General features: G+C 40.0%; 1 protein-coding gene across 2 annotated transcripts in view; it reads right to left on the minus strand.

The window, feature by feature from the left end:
* ELAVL4 (ELAV like RNA binding protein 4) overlaps positions 1-25664 on the minus strand; it is a 147887-nt gene extending 122223 nt beyond the window's left edge. Inside the window, exon 1 of one of the 2 annotated variants that reach the window (XM_073896777.1) lies at positions 25525-25664. Coding sequence is in view for 1 of the 2 variants with exons in the window: in XM_073896775.1 (XP_073752876.1) it covers positions 18549-18566 (18 nt within the window). In the remaining variant the exon portion in view is untranslated. Of the gene's footprint in view, positions 1-18548; positions 18656-25524 lie in introns of those variants that run through there. The other variant, XM_073896775.1, reaches the window with a different exon arrangement.
* Positions 25665-26869: the final 1205 nt, after the last annotated feature.

Here is a 26869-nt window from a genome sequence, read left to right on the forward strand (position 1 = left end):
TAAATCCATAGCCTTCTCAAATGAATACTTGCAAGAAGATCCATGGATTTCACACAACCACACGTTGTCACACATGAGTGTGATGCTCAGAAATGCAATTCCAAACTCACCTCTTGATCATTTACTGAGCCCCATTAAGGCCATTCTGGAACAGCCCATAGCCCACTGACCCCACACATGTGAGAGAGCCCAGCCAAGATCACAGAGCTGAGCCGAAGGCAGACGCTTAACCAACTGAGCCACCTAGGCGCCCCTCATGTCTAGTTTTTTATTTCAGAAAGACCTTCATTTCCCCACCCTCATCTCTACATAATCCTGACCACCTACCTAAAACAACACCCCCAGGTCTCTCCCCGAGAACCTGTATTATTTTATTTAATAGTTCATTATATTGTTATTTATATGCCCTGCTGGAGTGGAAGCTGTGTCCCAGGTACCTACCCCAGTGCCTGGAGAAGTAGGTACTCAATTAATTTTTGTCAGAATAAATGATAGAACATACAAACTCCGTATCATTTTATACCTTTCTGACAAATACCTGTCCCTTTTGACATGGTAATATATTTATGCATACTTATATGCATATATATGTCTTCCCTACATGGCAGGAAATTTCCTGAGGAGTTTGTCTGTTTCACCTTTGTATCCTCTGATACCCGAGATAAAACATTTCCTTGGCTAATGCCTGTTGAATGAATAAATGATGCTGTCCCTTGGTTAAGACTGTAGAATAAATAAATAATATGATCCCTTCCTCTTCAGGCTTCTTAATCTTGACTTTGTCAAACCTCTACCTCAATCCTCAGAAATATGAACGTATTTGACTGGTAATATGGAAAAGTTAAGGACCCTTTTAACCACATTTCTGCTGCTTGTTTTTAAGAACGATACTTGACCACCAAGTTTAAAGGCTATTTTCCCCCCATCTAACAAACCAGTACTTGGTACAGCTTTTGCAAACAACTACCAATTTCTAGGGGGTAAAAAAGTGAATCAAACCTTTAAAAAGCATGCACTCTTCTAGAGTGCACCAATCTCTGCTTGCTGTGGGTATAAGCTATTTTTATCAGGTGATACTGTGATATTCCTTTTCAACACATGATATTCACTCTTTCAAGCTGTTTGGCACTGCTCTATTTGGTTTCATGTTACATCAATGAGATAGTTTGAGGGAAAAGGAAAAATGGGACATGCTATATTTAGTAGCACCACTAAAACCCTAAATAAAAACTACCCAATCTATATCCAGGACCCAACCTTCCAACCCAAGATTAAGGCCAATTAGGAAATGCCTTTATCCAAAGGGTATTTTTCCTAAGCATGTTAATTACAGAAAGCCATTTGCAGTGTCTCTCAAAGTTTAAGGAGTTAAAAGTCATACATAAAAGTCATAGAAGGACCAAAAGATTACGATATGTATTTTGTATTTTCATAGCATTTTTACTCTGGGAAGTATCATCCTAATTATATGTTAAAATGATAACACATCTGGTTACACATCTGGGCACGCTGAGTTTGAGGTGGCCATGTGACAACTATGAAGCACTGATTAACAAGCACTAAGAACAAAATTCTGGAAGATTTAGGCTGGAGTATCAATGTCCCTACATAAAGATAGAACATGAAACCATGAAAGTAAATAAAATGACCCTAGAAGAGTCAGGAGAGCAGTAGGCTGAGGAGGAAACCTTACTGCCCAAATGTTAGCAAATCAATGTATCGCTGGAACAGTAAGAAAAATATTCCAATAGAAGTATGTGCCTAAGATAGTTTCTAGCACCTAGTAAAGGCTCAAAAATACTTAACTCACAGTCTCATTATAAGACTCAGTGCTTTCAAGCAAAAGGTCTTTGTAATTGCAAACCATGGTACAAATATTTGTTTTTATTATTTCTAGATGGAATGTAAAGGTAATGTGGTAGAGGAACTGCAAAACTGACCACAACCTTCACCCCTCCTTGTATCCCATGTCTTTTGCAATGTGACTTTGTAGATCTGACTATCAAGAGATATAATCTATTTCCCTATGCCTGGATCTGGGCTGGCCTTGTGATTTGCTTTGGCCAATAGGATGCAGTAGAAATCCCACTGTGTCAATCTCTCTCTTGGATTCATGCCCTGCTGTCATGTGAACAAGCCCTGACTGTCCTTCCAGAGAAAGAGACTACATGGAAGGGGCGCCTCGGTGGCTCAGTTGTTAAGCGTCTGCCTTCGGCTCAGGTCATGATCCCAGGGTCCTGGGATAGAGGCCCTTGTCGGGCTCCCTGCTTGGCGGGAAGCCTGCTTCTCCCTTTCCCACTCCCCCTGCTTGTGTTCCCTCTCTCGCTGTCTCTCTGTCAAATAAATAAATAAAGTTTTAAAAAAAAAAAAGAAAGACTACATGGAAAACAGCCTACTGAGCCCCGTTAAGGCCATCCTAGAACAGCCCATAGCCCACTGACCCCACACATGTGAGAGAGCCCAGCCAAGATCACAGAGCTGTCTACCTGCCCTAGAGCTGACTGCAAATGTACGAACGAGCACAGATGACATCAGAAGAACTGCCCAGCTGATCTGTATACCCGTGAGCAATAACAAACACTCACTGTTTTAAACCACTTAGTTTTACAGTAGTTAATTATACAGTAATAGGTAACTGATATAAGTAGCAATTAAAAAAAAAAAACAGCCTATCAGGAGCCTTACTATGTGCCTGGCATTGTGCTAATAAGCACTTTACAGGGATTGTTTCATTTGCTTCTCACAATAACTTTATGCAGTAAATATTGCTATCCCCATTTTATAAATTACAAAATTGTGGTACACGGAGTTTAAGTTAACTTGCCCACTGTTGCATAGCTAGCAGACAATGGGGCCAAAATTCAAATCATCAGTCCAACTCCAGAGCAGCACTCAATCCAAGAAAGAGGATCTTCTACTTAATCCAACAAATAAGTTATTTTTTCCAGTCTTTTCTATGATAAATAATTTGCCCTAACCTTTCCCTGCCCTTCTGATTTTTCCTACACAAAGAGCCATTTCTATGAAGAATAACAATAATAGCAGTGATTTCATTTGCTGATACATTATCTCATTTGATCCATAAACAAACCTGTGAAGTTTGTGTCATCAACTCTGTCTTACAAAGAAAAAGAAAAAAAGATAGAGGGGGAGGCTAAGGGAAACTAACCTACCTCCCTAAGTCACACAGCCTGTGAGCAGCCTAGCAGAGCTGTAACTCCAAGTCTGATAGTTCCAGAGCCCAGGCTCATGTTGCTCTTCTCGGGGTTCTCCAAAGTTCAATCTTTCCTGCAGTTCATTTGCCGGTGGCCCCACTGTTTCATTTAGCAAGTACATACCAAATACCTCCTATGTCTCCAGCCGCAAGACTGGCTCTTGAGGAGGCTTCAAAGCAGTTAACTCCATGTTCTCTGCCTTCAAGGAACTCACAATTAGTTGCGGATGCAAGGCTGAAATTTACAAAAAGCTAAATGGTATAGTAAGAAGTTTAAGAGGTATTAGTAATTGTCAAATGAATGGAATAGATTCCAGAGTTAAAAGGAAAGTGGGAGAAACATGGACTGGCAAGGCCTCACATGGGAGGGACCATGAAGGATGCCCAGGATGGGAGTTCCCTGTGGGAGCAGTCTTCCATTGCTGTAGGTAAGTGATTTTTGTCACAGGATTATCATGGTGATTATATCTAAAAGATATCCATGTGGTGACTATTCAAATCTGGTGGGTTTGGACACGGGCAATTCCTTGTATGGGGGTAAAAAAGACTCATTGAGGGGCACCTGGTGGGCTCAGTCCATAGAGTGTGTGACTCATGATCTCAGGTTTTAAGTTTGAGCCCCACATTGGGTGTAAAGATTACTTAAAAAAAAAATCTTTTTAAGTAATAGTGCATGGAGCACTGGGTGTTATACACAAACGATGAATCATGGAACACTACATCAAAAACTAATGATGTACTGTATGGTGACTAACATAATAAAAAAAAAAAAGGGGAAATCTTAAAAAAAAAAAAAAAGATTAATCTGAGAGTCCTAACATCCAAAACTTAAGAGGGCTGATAACTGGATTCTGGAAGCTTGAGGCAACAATCAGGTCATGACAATCAACAGATCCAGAAAACAGACAAGAAGTCTATACATTGTCTAGACCAGTCCCATTGGGTAATAAAAGTGATGGAGAAAGGACCAAGAAGAAATACAAGCCATGCTTAATGCATACAAAAGGTCAGCAGCTTGTATCTCAGCTTTTAGGGACCAGGGAAAAATTAGCTACCAATAAAACACCTGCACTTGGGAAAACTCAACCTGTTTCACTTCCAGATTATTTTCTCTGTTCTCAGTATCTAGGAGAGGCCCTCCTGGTTCTGACACAACTGAACTTCCCAGGATTACCTCTTGCCATCTAAGCCCTTGCACTCTACAGTGCACTGGTTACATTGCAATGCTTGCATTTTCTCAGCACACCTTGCTCTATCACACACCCATGCTGCTCCTGGCCTCTGGGGCTTTGCACAGGGCCCTTCCTTCTACTGGGTCTCTCATCTCCTCTCTGCACCCTACCTAATCCCGCTTCCCTTCTTCCATTAGCTAATCCTTATTTTTTCTTCATCTTTGGTTTAAACCTTCCAGGTTGAACAGGGGTAAAACAGAAAGCCCTGTGGGAAAAACCCCCACCATAAATGAGAAAAGAAGTTGGTACAGTGGGCCTAAAAGCTGGATGGGATCAGTGGTTCCAGCTACAGTGGGAGGTTCTAACTGAAAGTCACATTTAACAGTGCAAGAAAACGAAAGACGTCTGATAATAAAATAACTCTCACTAGAAGCCCAAGCTACAACGTCATGGGATCCCTACAAAAGCAGATAGACATAAAAAGAGGAAAATGCTTCACTACTGACTGGAGAGAGGTGAGCACCTGAGATCTGGAGGTATGGAAAAATGGCAACAAACTCAAACTGGCAGGAGAAAGAGCAGATGCTCCAAGAGGGGGGAGACCAGTGGTTAGGTGATGAGATGAGCATAGCAAGTCTTAGTAGTACATTATTGCCGATGCTGACAAAAGAACAGAAATCTTGAGACAGTGGCCATAGAGGAAGCTGATAAACCAGAAGGTCACATCATGTAGGTGTTTCCAACAGTGGTAGAAAGGTATAGGCAGCTTTATAGCAACAAACAGAACAGCACACAGTGGCCAGGAAATATGGTGAGAATGAGGCATCAGAGGAGAAGGAAAGTAGAAATGTAAGTAGCAAGATATATTATATGATTATATTAGTAATAATGATAAAAACATTCAATTTGTGAAAGGTTTATTCAATTACCAAGCATGTATCAATGATAAGCATTATTTCATATGCAAGAAAAAAATAGGCTTTGAGGATGCCCATAGAGACATGAGAGGACCAGAACTGACAGCATGCCATTTGGTACATGGAAGAATACAGATACACTGGATCTACTGACAAAGATTTAGTGACCTCATCTAAGATCCATGAACTGGAGGGGCCTGGGGGACATTCAGGTTGTATTTGTTTAGAACCTAATTACCCTGCCAGAATGAAAACTCCTTGAGGTCAGATACTGTGCCTCTCCTTCACCACTATGAACAGTACCTAGTACTATACCTGACACACAGAGGGCACTCCATAGATATGTGTTGACAGACTCAATAAACAAATGGATGGACGGGTGGATGGATGGATGGTTGGATGGGTACATGGATGAATGAATAAAAATATCAGCCTAACATATCTATATAATAAATAAGATAGAAAGCATTTGTCCATGTTTGAACCCAAATTTTAAAGGAGCAGAAATACCTCCTGTGCATTCTCTTCCAACATCTCTTTTCTACTCATACCTTGAAAGGTTCAAGGTTTGGGAGTTAACCTGCCAAGCAAACAAATGATTCTCCTCATTCATTGATTCAACAAAGACTTCTGTAGCTAGGCATGCCACTAGGCACCATGCACTTGGACAAGCAGAAGGCAAGTAGTAAACATCAACTAAGGTGGGTATGAGATGGTAAGACAGATGGCTCCTATGAGTATACAGAACAGGGGTGCCTGGGTGGCTCAGTCGTTAAGTGTCTGCCTTCGGCTCAGGTCATGGTCCCGGGGTCCTGGGATCGAGCCCCGCATCAGGCTCCCTGCTCAGGGGGAAGCCTGCTTCTCCCTCTCCCACTCCCCCTGCTTGCGTTCCCTCTCTCGCTGTGTCTCTCTCTGTCAAATAAATAAATAATATCTTAAAAAAAAAATACAGAACAATCATGCCCAACTCAGTTTTGGGAGGTCAGAGGGAAGTCAGAGAACATGATAGGCATCTCAGATGAGTCTGATGGCATGGGATGGGGGGATAAGAAGAGAAGCGGATGTCCATACCAGGGGTAGAGGAAGTGAGAAATGACACAAATTAGGTTCTTTCCCTCTAGACTCTCAAGGTGCCCTGCACACATCTCATCATTGCACTAAGAGCAAAGATTGAAACTGTCTTATTTTCCTTTTGTTTTCTCCACTAGATTATGGGTTTCTTGAGATAAGGGGCTATATTATACATTTCTTTATTTCTAGAACCCAGAGAGTTTCTGCCATACAAAGCATACTTAATTGGATAGATAAGAACCTTAGAATGGGGAGGTAACATACCATAATGGGTTAAGAACATGATTAAAGACATTGAAACCCATTTAACCACAAGACCTTGAGCCACTTCTCTGTGCCTTGTCTTCCTCATCTGTAAAATAAGGATAATAATAGTACCTACCTGTAGCAGTTGTATCCTCCCAGAAGTAGACACTAAACAGGGCCAAGCATGCAGGAGATTTATCAGTGTATTATGAAAATATAGGGGAGAGGAAGTAGAATTGGAGAGGGAGAACCTCAGACCATGATGAAGATCAGACAAAGGCTTGGCCAAGGGGAGCACTGGAACAAAGATTTCCGACAAGAGGAGTCCCACATTGGGAAAAAATGGTCAAGTTCTAGATCTCCCCCATGCTCAGTCACTGGCTGGGGCTATCCAGGAAAAGCATGCCCTAAAGGTGCTGTGATTGGAGGCTGTCATCTGACTTCACTCCTCACAGATAAAGTGAATTCTCTCTTGAACAGAGGTCTGAATGGTACACCTCCACGGTAGCCACACTACCTAATGAGGCTGTGAGCTTTCATAAGTTAGTTAATACAGATAAAACACTTAAAACAGTGCCCAGAAACTCAGTATGTACTATTAAAGTATTTAATTTTACTGTAAATTCTTTGCACAATTACATGTAACTGTAAAACTTCAATCTTTGTTGGGAATTACAAACTCAGGTGACTGTAGGGGTTAGTTAGGAAACACATATAAGTTGGTCTGAGTAAAATAAAAGGGAGAAAGGGGGCCCATGGTCTCTGTAGCTTACTTGGAGAATATATACCCTGCCTAATGGTATTAAGATTAAAAATGATATCAAATAAAATAGCAACTATTAAAGCCTGGCTAAGATTCAAACTTTGAGAACTAAATTTGTATATAATTTTGTGAATAAACAGAAGCTATTATGCAAAGATCTTATCCATCATTTTTGGCCATTGATAGCTAAGCAGAGCATCACAGGGACTCTGCTTTTCATAATCCATGCTGGTGAACTTGGCCTCTTTGATATGTTAGGAGAGATATTACAATCTCAAAAGGTATCAAGGAATATTGGGGTTTCTTCTGCATTTGAAAACTTCAAAGTTTTCATACTTTCTAATGTATGGAGATGCTCTGCTGGATATTAAACGTGTTTATTTATATTTTTCTCCAATAAGAGAAAAAGAAGAAAAATCACCTTGAATGTATAAATCATGCTTGAGTACTACAAGGCACTCAGGGTACCTATAATAAGCAAGCAGACAGCTTGTCTGGCCAGACTCCAAGAGATGGAATAGGTCAGAGTTCTGGGCCTGTAGGGGCATAGAAACATGAGCTCACAGTGTCACTGGGTTCCGAGGGCTGTCTGAGACTTGGAAAATGACAGTGGGAATACTGCTGCTGTAAATGGGATCATGCTGGTAGCAGTGTCATAGTTATAAGAGGACCCAGTCTAGCATATCCTCAGCTACAGCCTGCCTGGGCCCTCCTCAACATGGTAATAGCAGGAGACTGTTTCACAAACTCCTTTGTCACTGCTCTGGATCTCGGTTCTGGATCCACCTGTCCCAGGCAAGTTGCAACTCTGCACCAGTGCTCACTCATGACAACTACAAAAAAAGGCAAAATCATTTATGAGTCCCAAGTGGGGGATACTGATGTGCTCTGAGCTGCTGAGGGGAAAAGGAATGTAGATACCCCAGTTATATCTGTATCATACAGCTTCCACTGGAGGTCAAGCTTTTGACATGCAGATGTCAGATGCCTATATGGCAGTCCTTAATGACACACGAAAAGGTCATAACAATCTCTCAACTCTGAAACTCTGAAAATTCTAGGATCTTTAGAAAGAGATCTGACCATTTATTCTGTTTTTAATTGCACTGAATAGTATATGACAGGCAAACTTCAGGGCACATGGTAACTTTTATTTCTATTTTGCATCATAGTATAATATTTTTAAAAAAATAATTTATCAAGGTGAAATTTACATAATATAAAATTAACCACTTTAAAGTAAACAATTCAGTGGCATTTAGTACACTGGCAATTGTGCAACCACCACCTCTGTCTAGTTCTGAAACATTCCAATCACTCCAAAGTAAAACCCCCTAACTCGTTAAGCAGTTTCTCCCCATTCCCACCCCCATCCCTAGTCCCTGGCAACCACCAATCTTCCTTCTCATTCTTTGGACCTATCTATTCTGGATATTTCATATAAGCAGAATTGTGTGTCACCTTTTGTGTCTGGTTTCTTTTCCTTCTTTCAGCATATTGTGGAGGTTCATCCATGTTGTAGCTCGTAACAGAACTTCATTCCGTCTCATAGTTGAAGAATATCCCATTGTATGTATATACTACAATTTGTTTATCCATTCATCCATTGATGGACATTTGGGCTGGTTCCACTTTATGGCTATTGTGAAGAGTGCTGTTATGAACATGTGTGTACATGTATCTGAATGATTGCTTTCAATTCTTGTGGGTACCCACATAGGAGTGGACCTGTGGAGGTCATACAATTATTCTATATCTAACATTTTGAGGAACTGGCTAACTTTTCCACAGTCGCACCATTTTACAATTCCACCAGCAATGTATGAAGGTTACAATTTCTCCACATCTCTGTCAACCATTATTATTATTATTTTATTATGGCCACACTAGTGGATGTGAAGTGATATCTCATCGTGGTTTTGATTTGCATTTCACTAATGACTAAGAATGCTGGACATCTTTTCATGTGCTTTTTGACTATTTTGAATTTAAATGACAATCAGGGATACAAATTTAAGTTAAAATTCAATTGTGTATGGGAGTTCCAAATGCAAAAAATACAACTGAGGTGACAGTTGAACAGATACCTCCTATGAGCTTCACTAAGTTCAGGCATGTACAGGTAATGATAACCACACCACAACCCACTAAGTCTTAGTTTCCATGTTTTTTTTTCAAATGTTGATTGTTAAAATGAGTTTCCATTTCAGAAATCTTATCTTCAAATCAGAAAGATATGATGCTTAAGAAAATATAAGTTCCACAAGGGCAGTAATTTTTATCTATACCATTCTCCCTCTCTGAATAAGGCATATACTAGGCACTTAACTAATTAAAGAAATCAAATTGACTCTCTGGACCCAGAGACTGAAACTAGATGTAGACAGTAAGGTAGAAGGATGGATCTACAGTAATTCCTCAGCATTCTTCTGCCCAGGTACATGACAGTGCCATAAACCAGGATAATGAATACAGGAACAGGAACACTTGCGGTAAGACATTATCTCAGAATTCTTACCATTAGTTCAGAGTTCTGTTTTTACTTTATATTCTTCAATTTTCATGTTCCTTTTATACCACTCTTTCTATGCAGAAACATGTAAGAGAAAAGTGAAAGGTTCTCTACAAATACTACTATGCACAAACATTTCCCACCTTAATTTTTTGTGGTTTGGTTTTTTTCCTATATGTCCCATCCTGTCCTCATCCCAGCTTAATGTCACTCCATCCCATATATGTACAATTTTCCAGAGAGTAAAAGACTACTATGACAGTCCTGACAGTATTGGTTATCCCCATTTGGTTTGGCAAATTTATTAAGTCTCTTCTCTGTCTTATGAACTAAAGCATGTCTCCCACTAAACAGAACTCATCTAGAAAAGCAGAAAAGCAGGCCCATTGTGATTCCATAGGACAGCATTTTGTAACTAGAGGACAGATCACTAAATTCTTGTTTACTCTGATCACTTCTCCCTTATAGACTGTGATTCTCCCATTTCAAAAATCGGAAAGAATAATTCAAACTTACTTTAATTTGGTAAAAATGTTTTGATGCCACTTGTATTTTGTATTTATTTTATTATAACAATATTCTAACCTTGCAAAATTGACACATCAAAAGAATAGATCACATCCTCAGAGGAGAGAGAAATATTATTTCAGTGCACAATAAGGATGTCCCATGTATACTAAAGTTTCTTGAGCTCTGTCCTTCTGCCATATGTTTCCAAACAACATAGTAAGTGGACTTCAAATTACAGTATAGTATTATAGTTAGTATCATTTTCCCCTCAACAAGTGACAGTATGAGTGGACAGGAAGAGTGTGTAGTACAAAACACTCACTTGTAATACAAACTTGGGATCTGACTTCTATTATTACAGTTATGCACCAGGCACTTTCTGGAACACTAGTTCCAATGACCTAAGTAAGATCCTCAAAACTGCTGCTTCCCAGATGACCGTTTGTTCAGAAACTCATGCTGTGAGAACTAAAAGATCTTTAATATCAGAGATGTAGGGAAAAGATGGCCAACTAATCTTCAGGGAGAAAAAAAAAAAGAGAAATCCCTTCTATAATAGGAGCAGAGCAGGCTAACACAGGTCAACCACAGGTGTCCATATATTGGATAAGAGACCAAAGTTGTACGGAGTCCTACTCGGGCCTCTAGTAGCAAAAACATGACTCCGTGGCATGGACTCCCTATATAGAAACTCTAGTTGATAACAACCCAGAATTTTTGCTTTTTATCTCTTCCTTGCTACCATGCTCACCCTATCTTTCTGACATTTTAATTCAAATCAGTAAAAACAACTTCAAAACTTTTCTTATAAAGATTTTGGTTGAAAGAGCCTTACACTGAGTCATTTGCTCAATAAATACTTGTTGATCATCCACTAAGTACAAGGCCCCAGATCTCAGGGGATATAGCGATGAATAAAGTCTAGATCCTGTCCTCAAGCAGTTTGGCTTTTTTCCTCAAATGTGGCAGTTCTGCCTGTGGGGTCCACAAGGTTTCATGTGATGCTTTCCAACAGAACTCTGATGGGTAAGTGGTTATCTTAGCAGACACTAGGGCTCAGGGGCAAGGATGATTGATATTGTAGGCAGAGAGAACAAATGCAAGTTGGCAAAAGCAAATATGAAGCATGTTTGGTCAACTGCAAATAATTTAATATTGAAGCAAGTAGAGGATTTAAATTGGAGAAATTGAGGTCCATGAGGTTAGATATAAGGGTAAGGATAGATGGAGAAAGACAAACCAATAAGCTTAGGCTTCATCCTGTGGATAGTGGGGGACAGGGAAATGATAGGGTCAGATCTACATCTTAGAGACAATGTTTGGTGTTGGTGAGCAGTTGGAGGGGAAGAGACAGGAAAGTAGGACAAATAGTAAAGAGGATTTTATGGCAGACCAACAGAAAGATGAAAGGGAAAATCACAGATTATTAACTATACACACTATCCCTATTTTTCGTCACCATGAGTAACCAAAAGCAAACCATCTAATTGCTTCCTGATTTTGTTTCCGTGCTTTTCTTATGAAGATATGACATGTTAAGGAATTTATCTGTTTGTTTGGGGGCAAGAAAGAGAATGGTATTTCTTTCTAAAGACCCCTACTTTTTACAAAAGCCTTTCCACGTTTAAGGAAATACCAATACATAATATCCCATATAATATACTTTTAACTGGAGACCAAAATGGAAAGGTTTCTCAACAGTATCCACCAGTTGGAATATATTCACAAAGGTATATTTAAAATTAATTGTGCCTCTGAGTCACAAAACTAGGATTCAAGTCCCTACTCTGTCATTTACCAGATTTCTATCATTGGGCAAGTCACCCGACTTCTCTACGTTGTCATCTTGAAAGCTGTGTCTCAGTCAGGGCCCCAGACAGGAAACGGAAGGCATACTCAAAGAGTAAAATTAAACAGGATTTAATGAAGGAAATTCATCAAGGGAGATGAAGCACCCTGGGCCTGCAGGAGAGGAGACCCTCTGCCATCCCTTAGACCTTAGAGAACTCAGAGAGAGAACTATAGCTATAGGATGGGTAGGGGCTGTGGCCTTCACACACCACTGCTAACCAATAGCCTCGCAGAGTGGGACCTGGGGGAATAAATACCTAGACCTCTCTTTCTGCCCTCAGATATCCTGCTAGTACACCACTAGCTGAATCCTTCCCAAAGCAAGAGGGCAATGGGCCCCACTGATGCAATCTATAAAGGTCAGCCTCCAAGGCCACAGAAAGGATGTGGGAAATGATAGAGAGCAGATCTAGAGGACAAATGGAAGACACCCAGTCCAAAATGTAATAATGGCTATGGTGGACTACACATACATCTGTTGTGAGGGACAAATAATATGTATAAAAATACTTTGTAAACTGTAAAAAAAATACACAAATATGATAATTATGAGATCTATCCAATAAGAAGTAAACAAGAAAGAATAATGCTATGGTATGGGAATCCTGAGGTTGACACATCTCAAGCTTTCAATTCAAGAATATCCTCTACACTAGAATTTCTTCTTTCTGGTTAAAAGTTCAAATCATGAGGACAAAAATCAAACTGAGGGGCGCCTGGGTGGCTCAGTCAGTTAAGCGTCTGCCTACGGCTCAGGTCATGATCCCAGGGTCCTGGGATCAAGCCCCGCATTGGGCTCCCTGCTCTGCAGGAAGCCTGCTTCTCCCTCACCCACTCCCCCTGCTTGTGTTCCCTCTCTCGCTGTGTCTCTCTGTCAAATAAATAAATAAAATCTCTAAAAAAAAATCAAACTGAAAAGGAATTTTTCAGTAACCAAACATTTAAGTCCACATGAAAAATTGACTCCCTAGTGAAGTCAGTGTGACCACAGTCTGGCAAGACTCAGTCACCTACATGCTGGCATCTCCATGTTAGTTTCCTGCCCTTCCCCTTTCCCAGCTCCAGTTCTAACTTTTGCTGGCACCAGAATCAGCAACAATTCCAGAAGCGTATTCCTTTTTCTACTGAGGTTCAGGACTGGTTCTTATGAGTGCCAATTCATTTGCCAAAGGAACATTCAGCAAGCATATGCAGAGCGCCTACAATGTGCTTAGTATGTAAGTTAAGCATCTATGGATGATGAACCATGATAATATTTATTCAGCATACAAACATTATAATCCAATGTATAATCTTTTTTCCTTCTCGCTCACTCCTCTCTAGCCTACGCTGTCTTCCTTGAAGTTCCCTGAAGTCTTCTAGGTACACCCCTGCCTTAGAGCCTATCCTCTGGCTATTCCCTCTGCTTATTCTCCACATAGCCACATGGCTAACTTCTTTACTGCCCTCAAGTTTCTTCAGGTATCACCTTCTCAGTGAGGCCTACCCTATTCAAGATCACAATCCCCCACCCAAGCTCCTGATCTCCTACTCTACTTCTCCCCCCCAACACTTGTAACCTTCTAATATGCTATATAATGTACTTGTTTATTATGGCCATTTTTAATGTCTATCTCCCCTTGGACCCTTGCTGACAGGGATATTTGAATTTTGTTCACTGTTATATCCCAAGCACCTACAGCTGGGCCTTGCCCATACTGGACACTCAACAAATACTTATTGAATGAATGAGTCAGTCAATCATCAGATCAGTCTTGTGAAATGAGGCTCAGTGATATTAGCAAGTTTTTGTTCATGGAAATTTTAAAAGTAAAAAAAAAGAAAGCTTTGTTGGCATTGAATTTTAAATCTAATAGCCTCATCTCAACTATAATTTGTTCCAAGATTTTTGCTTGTAGGTGAAAACTGATATATAAGTGATGATTAATCCCCATTATAATTAAATATAAAAGCTGTAACATTTCTATTAAAAGAAATATAAGATCAAACATCAAACTGGTACTATAGATAATAAGTGTTTGTAATTAACACACTGTGGGTAACTATAAACTCTGTCATTACACTAATAAAATGTAAAAATTCCTAAAGCAACTGGGAACTCCATGGCAGCTGCAACGTCAACACTAGCCACTTTGCCAGTTGTTCAGAGGCTGTGCAAATTAGCACAAACTGAGAGTAACACACATAATGCATTTGAGAGCCATTTTGCACTACATAAGTTTAGAGACTTTTTTTCTTTAGATAAAATATCACATCCTGATGCATGAACACAAGGAGCCAAGATGAACCTCAAACTCGTAAGGCAAATAAACCATGAAGTGGGCAGTTCAAGTAGCTCTGAGTAAACTATCTCCAGGCTCTGATTTGAGGAACGAAGTTTGCTTGTGCAGTAAATTTGGGTCCATAAATTCACGACTTGAATATGTAGGAAATATGTATTAAGGGATTAGTATAATTATTTTGTTGCAGAGATAATCTGGAAAGTCAAACAAAGGGCTCAAAAGACAGAACTAGGTATTAAGGTATCAAAGGGGTAAATGGTTTCTTTCCAGAGAGCCAAATCTTCTACCTTCATTACCCAAAGTGTTAGAAAGCCAGAAAGATTAGGAAGCCACTGTATAGCTAGCTTTCTCAATCAATGAAGGACATGATTTTTAGTGGATCCAGTCATGGATTAAACTCAGCTTAGACAATGACCTTAACTCTTCTTCAGTTGTAATTGACCTTACATGTAAAAGGTGTGTGTGTGTGTGTGTGTGTGTGTGTGTGTGTGTGTACCTGATGGATAAGTTTGGGTTTCTCATTGCAACAGGGAACTACATTTAGATCCAAATTGAACTGTTCTAAAACAACAGTAAAAATCTGACTTGTTTCATATTCTATGTGCTGAGCTATTTTGAAAGAACCAATACAGCTTTTTACTAGATACCATGTGTAGTAGGCTGAATTGTGCCCCCCACCCCCAGAATTCATATGCTAAAGTTCTAAAACACCCAGTACCTCAGAATATGACTATTTGGAGATACGGCCTTTAAAGAGGTAGTAATTAAGGTAAAACGAAGTCATATGAGTGGGCCCTAATTCAAAGGACTAGCGTTTTATAAGAGGTGATTACGACACAGACACACAGAGAAAATACCATGTGGAGACAGAGAAGGTCATCTACCAGCCAAGGAGAGAAGCTTCAGAAAAACAACTGTTTTTCACAGCATCTTTATAGTGAATTGCCATTAAAAACATGCATAATGTTGATTTCTGACCCCCCAAAAATATGAATATATCAATTTTTTAAAAGATTTTATTTATTCATCTGAGAGACAGAGAGAGAGACCATGAACAGGGAGAATGGGCAGAGGAGAAGCAGACTCCCCACTGAGCAGGGAGCCCAAAGAGGGACTCGATCCCAGGACCCTGGGATCATGACCTGAGCTGAAGGCAGACACTTAAAAGACCGAGCCCCCCCAGGTGCCCTGAAAACATCAGTTTTAATAATAACAGCTAGCATAAATTAGCATTTACTAAGTGCCTGGTACCAAAAAGCATGTTAGGTATCACTTAACTACAAACAATATAAAGAATTTATTGAAAGAAAGGAAAGGGATACAAAATGAATATGACCTTTCAGAAACTGTGCTTACTGGATGGATATGTTATGCGAACAAGCACTACTGGATCAAATAAAACATTTTAATCTGGTTTTTAAAAAGCTATTTAGTAAAAACTAATAGTATATGTAAGTTTCAAATTAAATACCATCTCAGAATGTGCCAAACAATCATTCTTCATGGACCATCACTCCTGACAACAATCTGAAAAATGAGAGCACCTTCTTTCTGTTTCCTAAGATCCAACATATGAAGACCCAGCTTATGAAGAATATATGCTCATATGCAGAGGGACCTCTGGAAATGAGTTACTAGATCATGCAGAATTAGGCTGGTACATCAACTTTCACCTCCCAAAAGATATGTACTTAACACATTTGGAGGTTAATGTTTTAAATTAACTTTATTGAGATGTAATATACATACAATCAAATGCACAGATCTTAATGGTTCAGTTTGATGGGTTTTGCTAGATGGATACTCCCTCTTAATCAACACCCCAATCAAGATATAGCATATTTCAATCACCCCAGAGAGTTCCCTCCTGCCCCTTTGCAGTCAATCTCTCTCTCCAACCATAGGTGGATAGGTATTTTTAAGTAAATACAGTAGTAGTGACGGTAATAGCTACTGCTTATGGATAGTTAACAATAGGAGTATTTACTGAATGCCTACATGCCAGGCACTGTACTTACATAGTATTTCATTTTTTATATACAGAGTATTTCATTTCATTCCCATGTTAAAGGCTGGTATTATCCCTATTGGTCTACTGGGGAAAAAAAGGGGGAGGGGATGGTAGAATCAAGAAATTAATTATGCAAGGTCACATACTACTGAGTGGTGGGATCAGACCTGAACCAAGAATATCTGAATTGGAATCCCTTATGTCAAATTATATTTCCTCTACACAAATGGTAAGGAGTTCTCTGTTAATTCAAAACACACACTATGTAGTGGAATTAGTGAGGCCACCAGCTCTAAATCACAACCCGCCTCTATTACAATCACATCCAGGCACCTCATCTTAACAGGCAAGCAAGGGTTTCAGGGTCTAGTACTAATGATAACTAAAGAGGATTACTTTACAAGTTCTTTAAATAAAAATCTGCACGTAAATCCCTCATATATTTCTAAAGTAGTTGGAGAGGGGGGAAATCCTCTACATAGGTGGGTGGGTCACAACCCCATCAGCCCCAAGAAATGGTTAGTGCCTTGGAAGATGAATGGAAGGAATCCAACCACCCACTTGTTCCTAGACAACCACAGTGCCACAGCCCACTCCACCCAAGAACCACAAGGAAAGGCACTGTGCAGCACTGCACTGTCACTTTATTAGGGATGCGTGCAGGCAAACATCTGGATTGAACCTTTTGATTCATTACATTAATTTTATTCAGTTTAAAATTCTACCCACTCACATTTACAAAACACTTCACACAGACTACTTCCCTCATGAATGAAGCTCCATTCACATTTCACTTTTATTCTGAAATGACTGAGGTTAAAGCTTGTTCAGTGTCAATTTGCAAGTATTATAAAATATGAAAAAACTAGGCACACAAATGCAGGAGAGTAAAGTGACACAGCCTCTTTAAAGGGGTTCTAGTAAAATAAAGCAGGTAGGTAAGGGACACAGGTAGGCTTTCAGGATCCCACAAAGCTCCTGGCAAACTGCATTATAGAGGCAGGTATTTGAATCCCTATGGGGAAGATTTTACGCGAATTACCACCCTTGAGCGTACCGCCAACACCTTGGGAATCAATATGACTCACTTTCCCCCAAACCTGAAGTTGTTTTCTAGAAGCCCCTCCCCTCGGTTTCCCTGGGATCTACCTAAACCCCTTAACATATGCTAGGGGAGGAGAGCTTCGGTCCCTTTTAGAAACGAATTCTCTCCAGCAAGTTCAAGACTTCAGGGCGTGTGTTTACTAAATCCGAAACGTTTGACAACCCCCAGGACAAAGAGAAACAAAAACCACAAAACACAGACCGACCCTACCCAACACCTGAGCCTTCTCCCTCGGTTAACCAAGAGCACTGCCTAGTAAAACAGAAGCGCCCTCTCAATCTCATCCGGAAATATCCCAAGCCCAGGTCCACAGCGGGCAGTAATGGGGGGAAAGCATCGGAGAGTGCTGCTTCTCAACAATTAACGAAGTCACACAGACAGAGGGGCCCCCAGAGCATCCGCGCCCGCTCGCCCAGCACCCTGGGGCCCTGCTCGCCCGAAGCCGCCCGGACTTTTTGGCGCCACCAGCTAGTTCAGCAAAACCACTCCGACGACAGCTCGGGAAAGGCGCAGAGGGGAGTGGCGCAGGGCGGCGGCTTCTCCGCGCGGCAGGGTCTACAGTCGCAGGAGAGGGGGCGCGCGCTCTTCCAACTTTCGGTTGTCTCCCCTGCGGCCAGGGGAGTCTCGGGAGGCCGGCGGGTGTAATGACCCGGAGCCCAGCGGGAACAGAGGCGCCAGACGGGCGGGGGAGGGGTCGCCGGGAGTCCTCCCGCCAAAGGCGCGCGGGGCGATTCCCAACTGCAGGGGCTCCCACTCCCTCCTTGGGAATCGGGGTGGCGGGGCTGGGCGCCGGGAACGGTGGAGTCGCGGCCACGTGGCCGCGCGGCCGCGGACGACCGTGACAGCGAGTGGGCGGGGCGTCAGGGGCGCGGGGCCGACCAGAGGCGCGGCTACCTGGTTCTTGAGGCGCATCTTCCTGGCGGTGCAGTCCGGCGGGAGGCGACGGAGGCTGGGCGCAACGCGAGGCGCGACGCGCAGGGGGACGTCCGCGGAGTCGCACAGCGCTCGCTACCTCGCTCGCAGGCCCAGAGCCGCTCGGCCGCTTTCCCACCCCCGCCGCCGTCACTGCCGTCACCCCCACCGTCGCCTCCAGGGGGCGCCCCGCGGGAGAGCCGGAAGACCGGCCCCTGCCAGGCAGGCTTCCATCCTGGCCTGGCGCTTGACCTAGAGTCTATGCTGGAAAAGGTGAATGAGTAAAATTTCTCTCTTTACTCCAATACTGCTACCTGTGATTAAATATTAAGTGAGGTAGCTGCTTTGCGGTTCATGCCTACCAACACCTTTCCGACCGCTGTTATTGGCAAAATGCTGAGTCCTGAGGGTTCAAAAACTTGTCCAATTTGGAATCCTTAGGATAAATCTTACCCTTTGGGTGAAGGCGCACTAGGAAAGTGGCCTGTCTCTGGCAGGCAGTGTGGACACTTTAAGTTGGTCCCTCAAGCCATGTTTGGCCATTTGACTAGTGTGTCCAAGATAAGTACAAAGAACTAAGAAATGGAGACACTGAATGACATCACTAAATCCCAAACAACCTCTGCTGTAACTTCTTATTAGAGGCATCCCAGGCGGCAAGGGAAACAAAAGCAAAAATGAACTATTGGGACTTCATCAAGATAAAAATCTTCTTCACAGCACAGGAAACAACAAAACTAAAAGGCAGCCTACAGAATAGGAGAAGATATTTGCAAACAATATCTGATAAAGAGTTAGTATCAAAAATCTATAAAGAACTTACCAAACAACATGAAAAAACAAATAATTCAGTTAAGAAACGGGCAGAAGAAATGAAGAGACAGTTTGCCAAAGAAGACATCCAGATGGACAACAGATACATGAAAAGATGCTCAACATCACTCATCATCAGGGAAATGCAAATCAAAACTATAATGAGATAACCACCTCACACTTGTCAGAATGACTAAAATTAACACAAGAAACAACAGGTGTTGGCAGGGATGTGGAGAAAGGGGAACCCTCTGGCACTATTGGTGGATTCCCAAACTGGGGCAGCCACTCTGGAAAACAGTATGGAGTTTCCTCAAAAGGTTAAGACTAGAACTATCCTATGACCCAGCAATTGCACTATTAGGTATTAACCCAAAGGATACAAACACACAGATTCGAAAGGGTACATGCACCCCAATGTCTATAGCAGCATTATCAACAATAGCCAAATTATGGAAAGAGCTTGTGATGAGTACTGGGTGTTGTATGTAAATGATGAATCACTGAATTCTACTCCAGAAACCAATATTTCACTGTATGTTAACTAAAATTTAAATTTAAAAAAATGGCCAAGACTTTTGTGTACTATTATTTAAAATAAACATGTTAATGATAATTGAAGGTAAAAATGTTTGTTGGCCTGAATGATTTGGGAGAGCCCTTCAGTTACTCTCTGGCCTTCTAAATCACGTCAGATGTTTGAATGATACAGTGTTAGTCCAGTGCTGGGTAATGTGATGATAATTAAAGATAGGAAGGTGAGAAAAAAAGGGGGGGCAGTGGTTTCTTTGCACTCCCTGATCTTTATAAAATTTCTACACTCAGGGCTCAGAAACTCACAGATCTTTGGGTTGCTGAGAATGTCCATTACTGCCCAAAGAAAATCTACCTTGATTCAAAATACAGGAAATACAGGTATGAATAAGCATTACTGGGTTAAAGTAAACTTAACATCATAGTGTTAGAATGAAAATATTAAAGAGGTCTCCTTATCCAATACCTCTTTATAGATGAAGGCTCTAAGATCTAGAGACATTCTACCCAAGGTCACAAGGGAGGCAGGAGGAAAAATTGTAAAAGTTCTCCTGACCCCTGGTCTATTGATTTCCTTAATAATTCTCAGGATTTCCAAGTTTTTCCTGGTTTTAGGGCTTGATCCATTCAGACCTTCAAATAAACCCAAAGAAACTAAAGAGGACGTCTAGGTAATAAAAGGACTTGGAAGGCCAAAGGAAACAAATTTGATGTTGTTTTCATTATAATAATAGCAATTAGTTATTGACCACTTATTGTATTTACATTCCATGGATTGTCTCATTTAATCCAAGTTTTAAATGAATTCATTCTTAGTGCAGCCTTAAAATGGAATAATCCCTGATGGTTATAAGAGCTGTTTTCCCAGTCTCCTTTGACTATGAACTACAAAAGAGTTTTGTTCCTGAGCAGATAGTACATACCAACTCAAAATTCTAACTGGTATCCTTTGACCTGGCAGCTCCATTTCTATAAATTTATTTTAAGGAAGTAATCATTATTGTATTCAAAGATGAAGCTCTATGATTGTGTACTGTAGCATTCTTTGGAATATGGAAAAATTGGAGGTAGTCTTTAATGGTCAACAAATGAGACTGATCATGCAATGCAATATTCTGCAGACATTAAGAATGATACAGTAGATAAATCTTTATCAACATGGAGAGATGTTCACAATATATTTCAAAGGGGAAAAAAAAAAAGCAGATCACCAAATGTGTGCTTAGAATGATCCTGTTTGTGAAAGGGTAACAGTGGTTATTTTGGAAGGTGGGATTATGAGTGATTTTTAGTTCTTTTGCTTACCTGCATTTTTAAAAAATATCAGCAGTAAATTTTTATTATTTTGGAATAAAAATAAATTTTGTTTTAATCACTGTCTCTATTATCAAAGTACCTACAATGAGCAAGGCATTGTGCCAAGATGAGCAGACAAGAATTCAGTGCAGTTTAGCACAGTGAAGAACATAGTCTTAGCTACTATAGTTAGGGTAGCAATCAGACCTAGCTTCCAAGTTGTAGCTCTGCCCTCTTTAAGGTGTGTCATCTTGAACAAGTTACTCGGTTGTTCTAAGCCTAAAACCAATTATGATAATAATAGCTAACTTTCATAGAGAGTTGACTTTGTGCTAGGCATTATGCTAAGCACTTTGTATATAATTTCATCCTCATATCAGCTGAGGAGGAAATTGGGGCTTAAATTAAGGGAAGTCAATAACTTGCCCTAGTTTACATAGTTAGATAAATACATCACAGTATGGTTGTGAAGATTAAATGCAAGGAGCTACTTAAAGCACTTAGCCTAACACACTGCCAGGTAGATATATATAAACTTGAAACCTGTCATTTTCAATAATTTAGGCACAACCCTTGTAGCAAAATTCTGTTCTTTATAATCATCTTACTACTCAAATCACATCTCCAGGGAATCTAATTTGTCTATTCAGTGTGGTGGGTGAGACCACGGGCTCTACAACCTATCTTGTTTTGAATCTTAGCTCTACCACTTACTAGCCCTGGGATCTTGGGTAAGTCACTTAACCTCTTTGTTCCTCAGTTTTCTTGGTTGTAAGATGGGCATAATATTAGAACTGACTTCATGGGGGTTGTTTTGAGCATTAAAGAGTTAACAGACATGCATCAAAAACTAATGATGTAATATATGGTGATTAACATAACAATAAAAAAAATTAAAAAAATAAAAAAAAAAAAAAAAGAGTTAACAGACAGAAAGCAGCAAGAACAGTACCTGGTGTACTTAGAGTTCTTTAAATGATAACACATTTTACAAATTGCAAGTTCTTTTTTACATTGATATAAAGATTTTATACGTTCTTTATATTGATATCTGAAGATATTGTTATTTAACACTAAAAGATTGTGTAAATGCACAACCTGTCAGAATTCATAGGAGGAAGCTGTCCCCATTTAAAAGAAACTCATGTAGCATTTATGTGTGCTTGTATTACTAAAACAGACTTCAAACCCAGACATGAAATAAAAAAAACAAAAAACCACCAATTCTTTCAGTCTTAACTTTTCCAAAATCAGTTCAACCATGAATTCTTCAAAGAAAAGATTCTGGCATATTTAGAACTTCACTTTGTCATGCATTTTGTTTATTATATTCAAAGATTTGATCTATTCTCTGGATTTATGAGGTCTTTTGAAAACAATTGAAAAGTTCTACACATAAATAAAAAATAATACATTTTCAATTTTATACTCAAATATGTTAAGGTAATACTACTTATGAAAAATCTCATAAAAAATAAGTCATCCTAGAATTAAGATACAGGAAAATAAAACTATTTCTCATCACCTGAAAATATCTTTTAGGCTGAATTATATATATATATATATATATATAATAGATATGTATATATTATAACATTAAAATATTAATTGTATCAGCATGGTATTAACTATCTAAAACAAATGTTTTGGAATAATGTTAAATTCTCCAAAGTATAATGTTAACTTACATTCCATCCCAATACAAACCATAAATAGAATATGTTAAAATTTTACAATTATAAATCTTTTGTGATTCTAGGATAGTCAGCTTCATGAAACAAAGCAATTAGTAAGAGCATGGAAACTTACTTTCTTCCCCTGAAAGGCAATTCCTGTATTAAGGGCAATGTTAAAGTTATTTTTCTTTAAAAGTCTCAAATCTTCACACAAAGGCATCACAAGCTCATTGTGAACCTTACTTATAAGGGCACCTGTGTTTCTTTGTTTATCTGGTTGGTTGGACCTGAGATTTGATTTGCCACACTCCTCCTCTGTCCCGCCCTATTTCTCTCTTAATGAGAACAACTTAACAATAGCATCTGTACGCCCTCCAAGGCTCAAATAATGACTGGGGAGGAACCTAGGTATTAGTTATAATGGAGGAGCATTTGCTGATAACCTTCATGTAAAGGGCTAAAATTCAGAGTAGTAAGGATAAACTTGTAGGATAGATCACTTTTAAACATAGGAGAGGTTTCAGAACAGGAGACCCCACCCTCACCCTTCCACTCTCACCTCCTTCTCCCTCACCCCCCACCACCCCACTCTCCTCCCTGGAGGGGCAGTGTGAAATTAGATGGAGTCAGATTAATCCCACCTCTGTCATTCAGAAGCTCTGTGATCTTTGGCAAGCTTTTATTATTTATTTATTTATTTATTTATTTATTTATTTATTTAACCTCTCTGAGCCTCAGTTTCTGTATAACAGGGATAATAAATAGAGATAAACTGACCGCATAGGTTTTATGAAGATTATTTTAATGTTAATGGAGAAAGTGTGTACAGTAACCATTAATACAAGTTGCTTCTTTTTCCCCTTTCTCCTCTGCATAGTACACATTCAAAAAAGACTCCAGCTATGACCATTCACAGGAGAATAGGCAAGTGTGAAGGTATGGATAATATTTGAGGGATTTGGGAATTTGATTAAGATAAAAAGTGCATCTATTATTTTCATCATCAACATCTCCGGAAAGAGAAGAAAGAACTTCATTCAGCAAGTATTCACTGAGCACCTACTAGGTCTAGGCCTCCTGCTAACCACTGCCAGTGGAGTTGTCTTCTGTCCTCAAGATCACAGCCTGAGGGGACAGTAGATAAGGAAATGACAGACTGTGATAGTACCATGTAGCACAGTGTTAACAAGTGCTAAAACAGAAGTACCAGGGACCTTAAGAGTGCAGAGTGGGGCATCCAATGCAGCCTGAGGGAGAGGGGGTTAGGTGAGAGGGGGACCAGGAAAGTTTCTTGGGAAAAAAAAATGATTCCAGAATTGAGTTTTGAAGAACAAGTAGGATTTAGAAGGTGAAAGACTGAATGAACATTGAAGCTTGATAGAGGTAAGGTGCCTTTTAGAAAAGACCTGCTCTACATAGCTGTGGGATAAATGGTATATTCCATTGTCAGAATAAGCCTACATTGTAATGTTATTATTATGGATATAACAGAATTTGTGCATTCTCAAATGTTTCATCACATGAGATTTCAATGGAACAATGAATAAGCTTTTCAAGTATGAGCATATGTTCAGAAACATTTTATTAGAACCTTTGATCTAACAGTTTTTATTATTCTTAGTTGCTCCTTAACTGTTGCAGTGTGCACTTAATAGATTAATTAATTGCTTAGTAGTAGAAAATAGCTTGGCCAATCATGACATACAGGAAATGATAAGAAATCATTATACCTTTATATAGGTTTTAGTGATGGAAGGGATCTTAGAGATCATTGACATTATCTTTCTCATTGTATAGGCAAGGAAAGGGAGGTCCAGAGAAGTTCAGTGATCTGCCCAAGTTCACACAACTGGTGAGAAGCAGAGTCAGAAATAGAACCCAGTTTTCTCAGCTCTCCACGAAGTGCTCTCACCAATGGCAATGACTACCATATACTGGCTGTTTCCAGTGTGCTAACGTGATTAACTGAAATCTCTAAGTATTATTTCATTTTATTGACATTGCTAGTCTAACACCTATGCCTCGAATCCTTTTAGAATGAAACAAAGAATAAATACTTTTTAAAAAGTAAATATTTGTTGTGTGCATATCAGCGAATGAAGGAACGGTGTACACATAGAGCTTGTTTCATTAGCTGGTTAATGTATTTTTTTCAACGCTAACTTTAGTTTTATATACACCTTTCAAATTTTGTTTCTAAGATTCTCCTCTAGGAGTTGATTTAATTCAGTTCAATTTGACACATATTTGTTGAATCCTTGCATTAGCAAGGAAATCTTTCTTTTCTATTGCATTTTCTCTGGATGTCAGGCTTCATGAGAGGCTCTGTCATTCCAGGAAGGATCACAAGCTTGGTAGTCAAATCCCTGCTCCACAGCTAGCCATCTTAGGGATCTTGGCAAGTTACCTCTTTCCCTTATGTGTAAAGTGAGGGTGTGAAATAAATCTACCTTGAAGGGTTGTTGTATGGATTAAAATGAATGAAATAAGTAAATGGAATCCATTTTATTCATGGCCATTTGTTCTGCAGATTACTCATACTCATTAGGTTGAGCAGCATTCTGTTAAAGGTCATAAACTATAATATGTGGCAGATTGTATTTTCCAAATGTGGCTACAACAGTATCTCCCAAACCCACCTGTTCTTTTGCAATGTGACCTTGCTGCTCCCTCACCAAGAGGGGAATCTATTCTTCCTCCCCTTGAATCTTGGTCACTCTTAGTGACTCTGGATCACATTATCCACTGTCCTTTCTTCCCAGCTGATAGGAATGCAGATGTCAAGATGGGAGTTGAGATACAAGTTGGCAGGACAACAAAACAGAAAGACTCTGGAATCTTGATGATTATGTGCGTTGTCATAGCAGCCGTGGATGACATAGCCAGACTTTCACTTGACCGAGGAACAAACTCCTATCTTGTTTAGGCCACTTATTTTGGACCTTTCTGTTGCAGCAAACCAACCAATATTCTACCCAACACAGTTAGAGATATCATAATGAATCTAAGTGCCTGGCAGAAAGCAGGTGCTCCATAGAAAGTAGCTAGCACATTTCAAATGCCAAAACCGTCTACTGCCCTCCAGGACATAATCTTACCTTTCTGGGTGACTTTTACACCTAGGTCATTGACCTCTTCCACATAGACTTCCTTCTATCTCTGCCCTGTGGGCCATCAACAGACAACAACAATCTTTTTGATCACTTAATCCACTTAATCCCACTAATCCTTGAACTCCTCATCTCTAATGACTCACTCTCCTTCATTTCAGCCACTCAGCCCCACTGTCGACCACAGGCTTCATCATGGCATTAAATGATTCCACCTGTAAGTTATAGAATTCTGCCATATTTTTTCTCCTAGCCCCAGCTGGTCCAAGTGGGCCTCCGCTGGATCCCTACAGCTCCTGTGCAGTCCTCTATCACAGCTGGTGTCACTCTGCTTTATCAGCTTCAGTTCCTGTGTCGTCTCCCCGCTAGACTATGAGCTTTTTGAGGTTGGAGACTGACTTATTCATCTACGTAACTACAATTCCCAGCAAAAACATGTCTACTAGTTGGAAGGCACCAGTTTTTCCTGCTTCCATGTCTTTGCTTATGTCATTCCTCCCTAGGAATATTTTCCCCTTACTGCCTTGCCTTCTTTTAATGACAGACTAGTCCTCTAAGTTTTATCTCAGATGTCAACTCTAAGAAGTTTTTCCAGAAATGACACTTTCCTCCTTTGAAGTTCCAAACCATTTCAGTGTTATGTCTTTGCAGGCACTTTGATTCTGTAGTCCCCTCAATTACTGAGTATCTACCATTCACTCAAGATATGCTGCCCATTTCACTCATGGCTATCTTTTACTCTTCATAAATACCCATCATCCTAATTTTGTACATAAGGAAACTGAAGCTCGGAAAGGTTAGATGACCTGAGTCCAGAGTCACACAGCTAGAAAGTGGCAGGACCATGATTCACTCCAAGGTCAGTATTCTTGTG

This window comes from Callorhinus ursinus, unplaced genomic scaffold, assembly GCF_003265705.2.
Source record: "Callorhinus ursinus isolate GAN/ISIS: 27379988/994484 unplaced genomic scaffold, GSC_fseal_2.0 scaffold9, whole genome shotgun sequence".
NCBI classification, from domain to species: domain Eukaryota; kingdom Metazoa; phylum Chordata; class Mammalia; order Carnivora; family Otariidae; genus Callorhinus; species Callorhinus ursinus.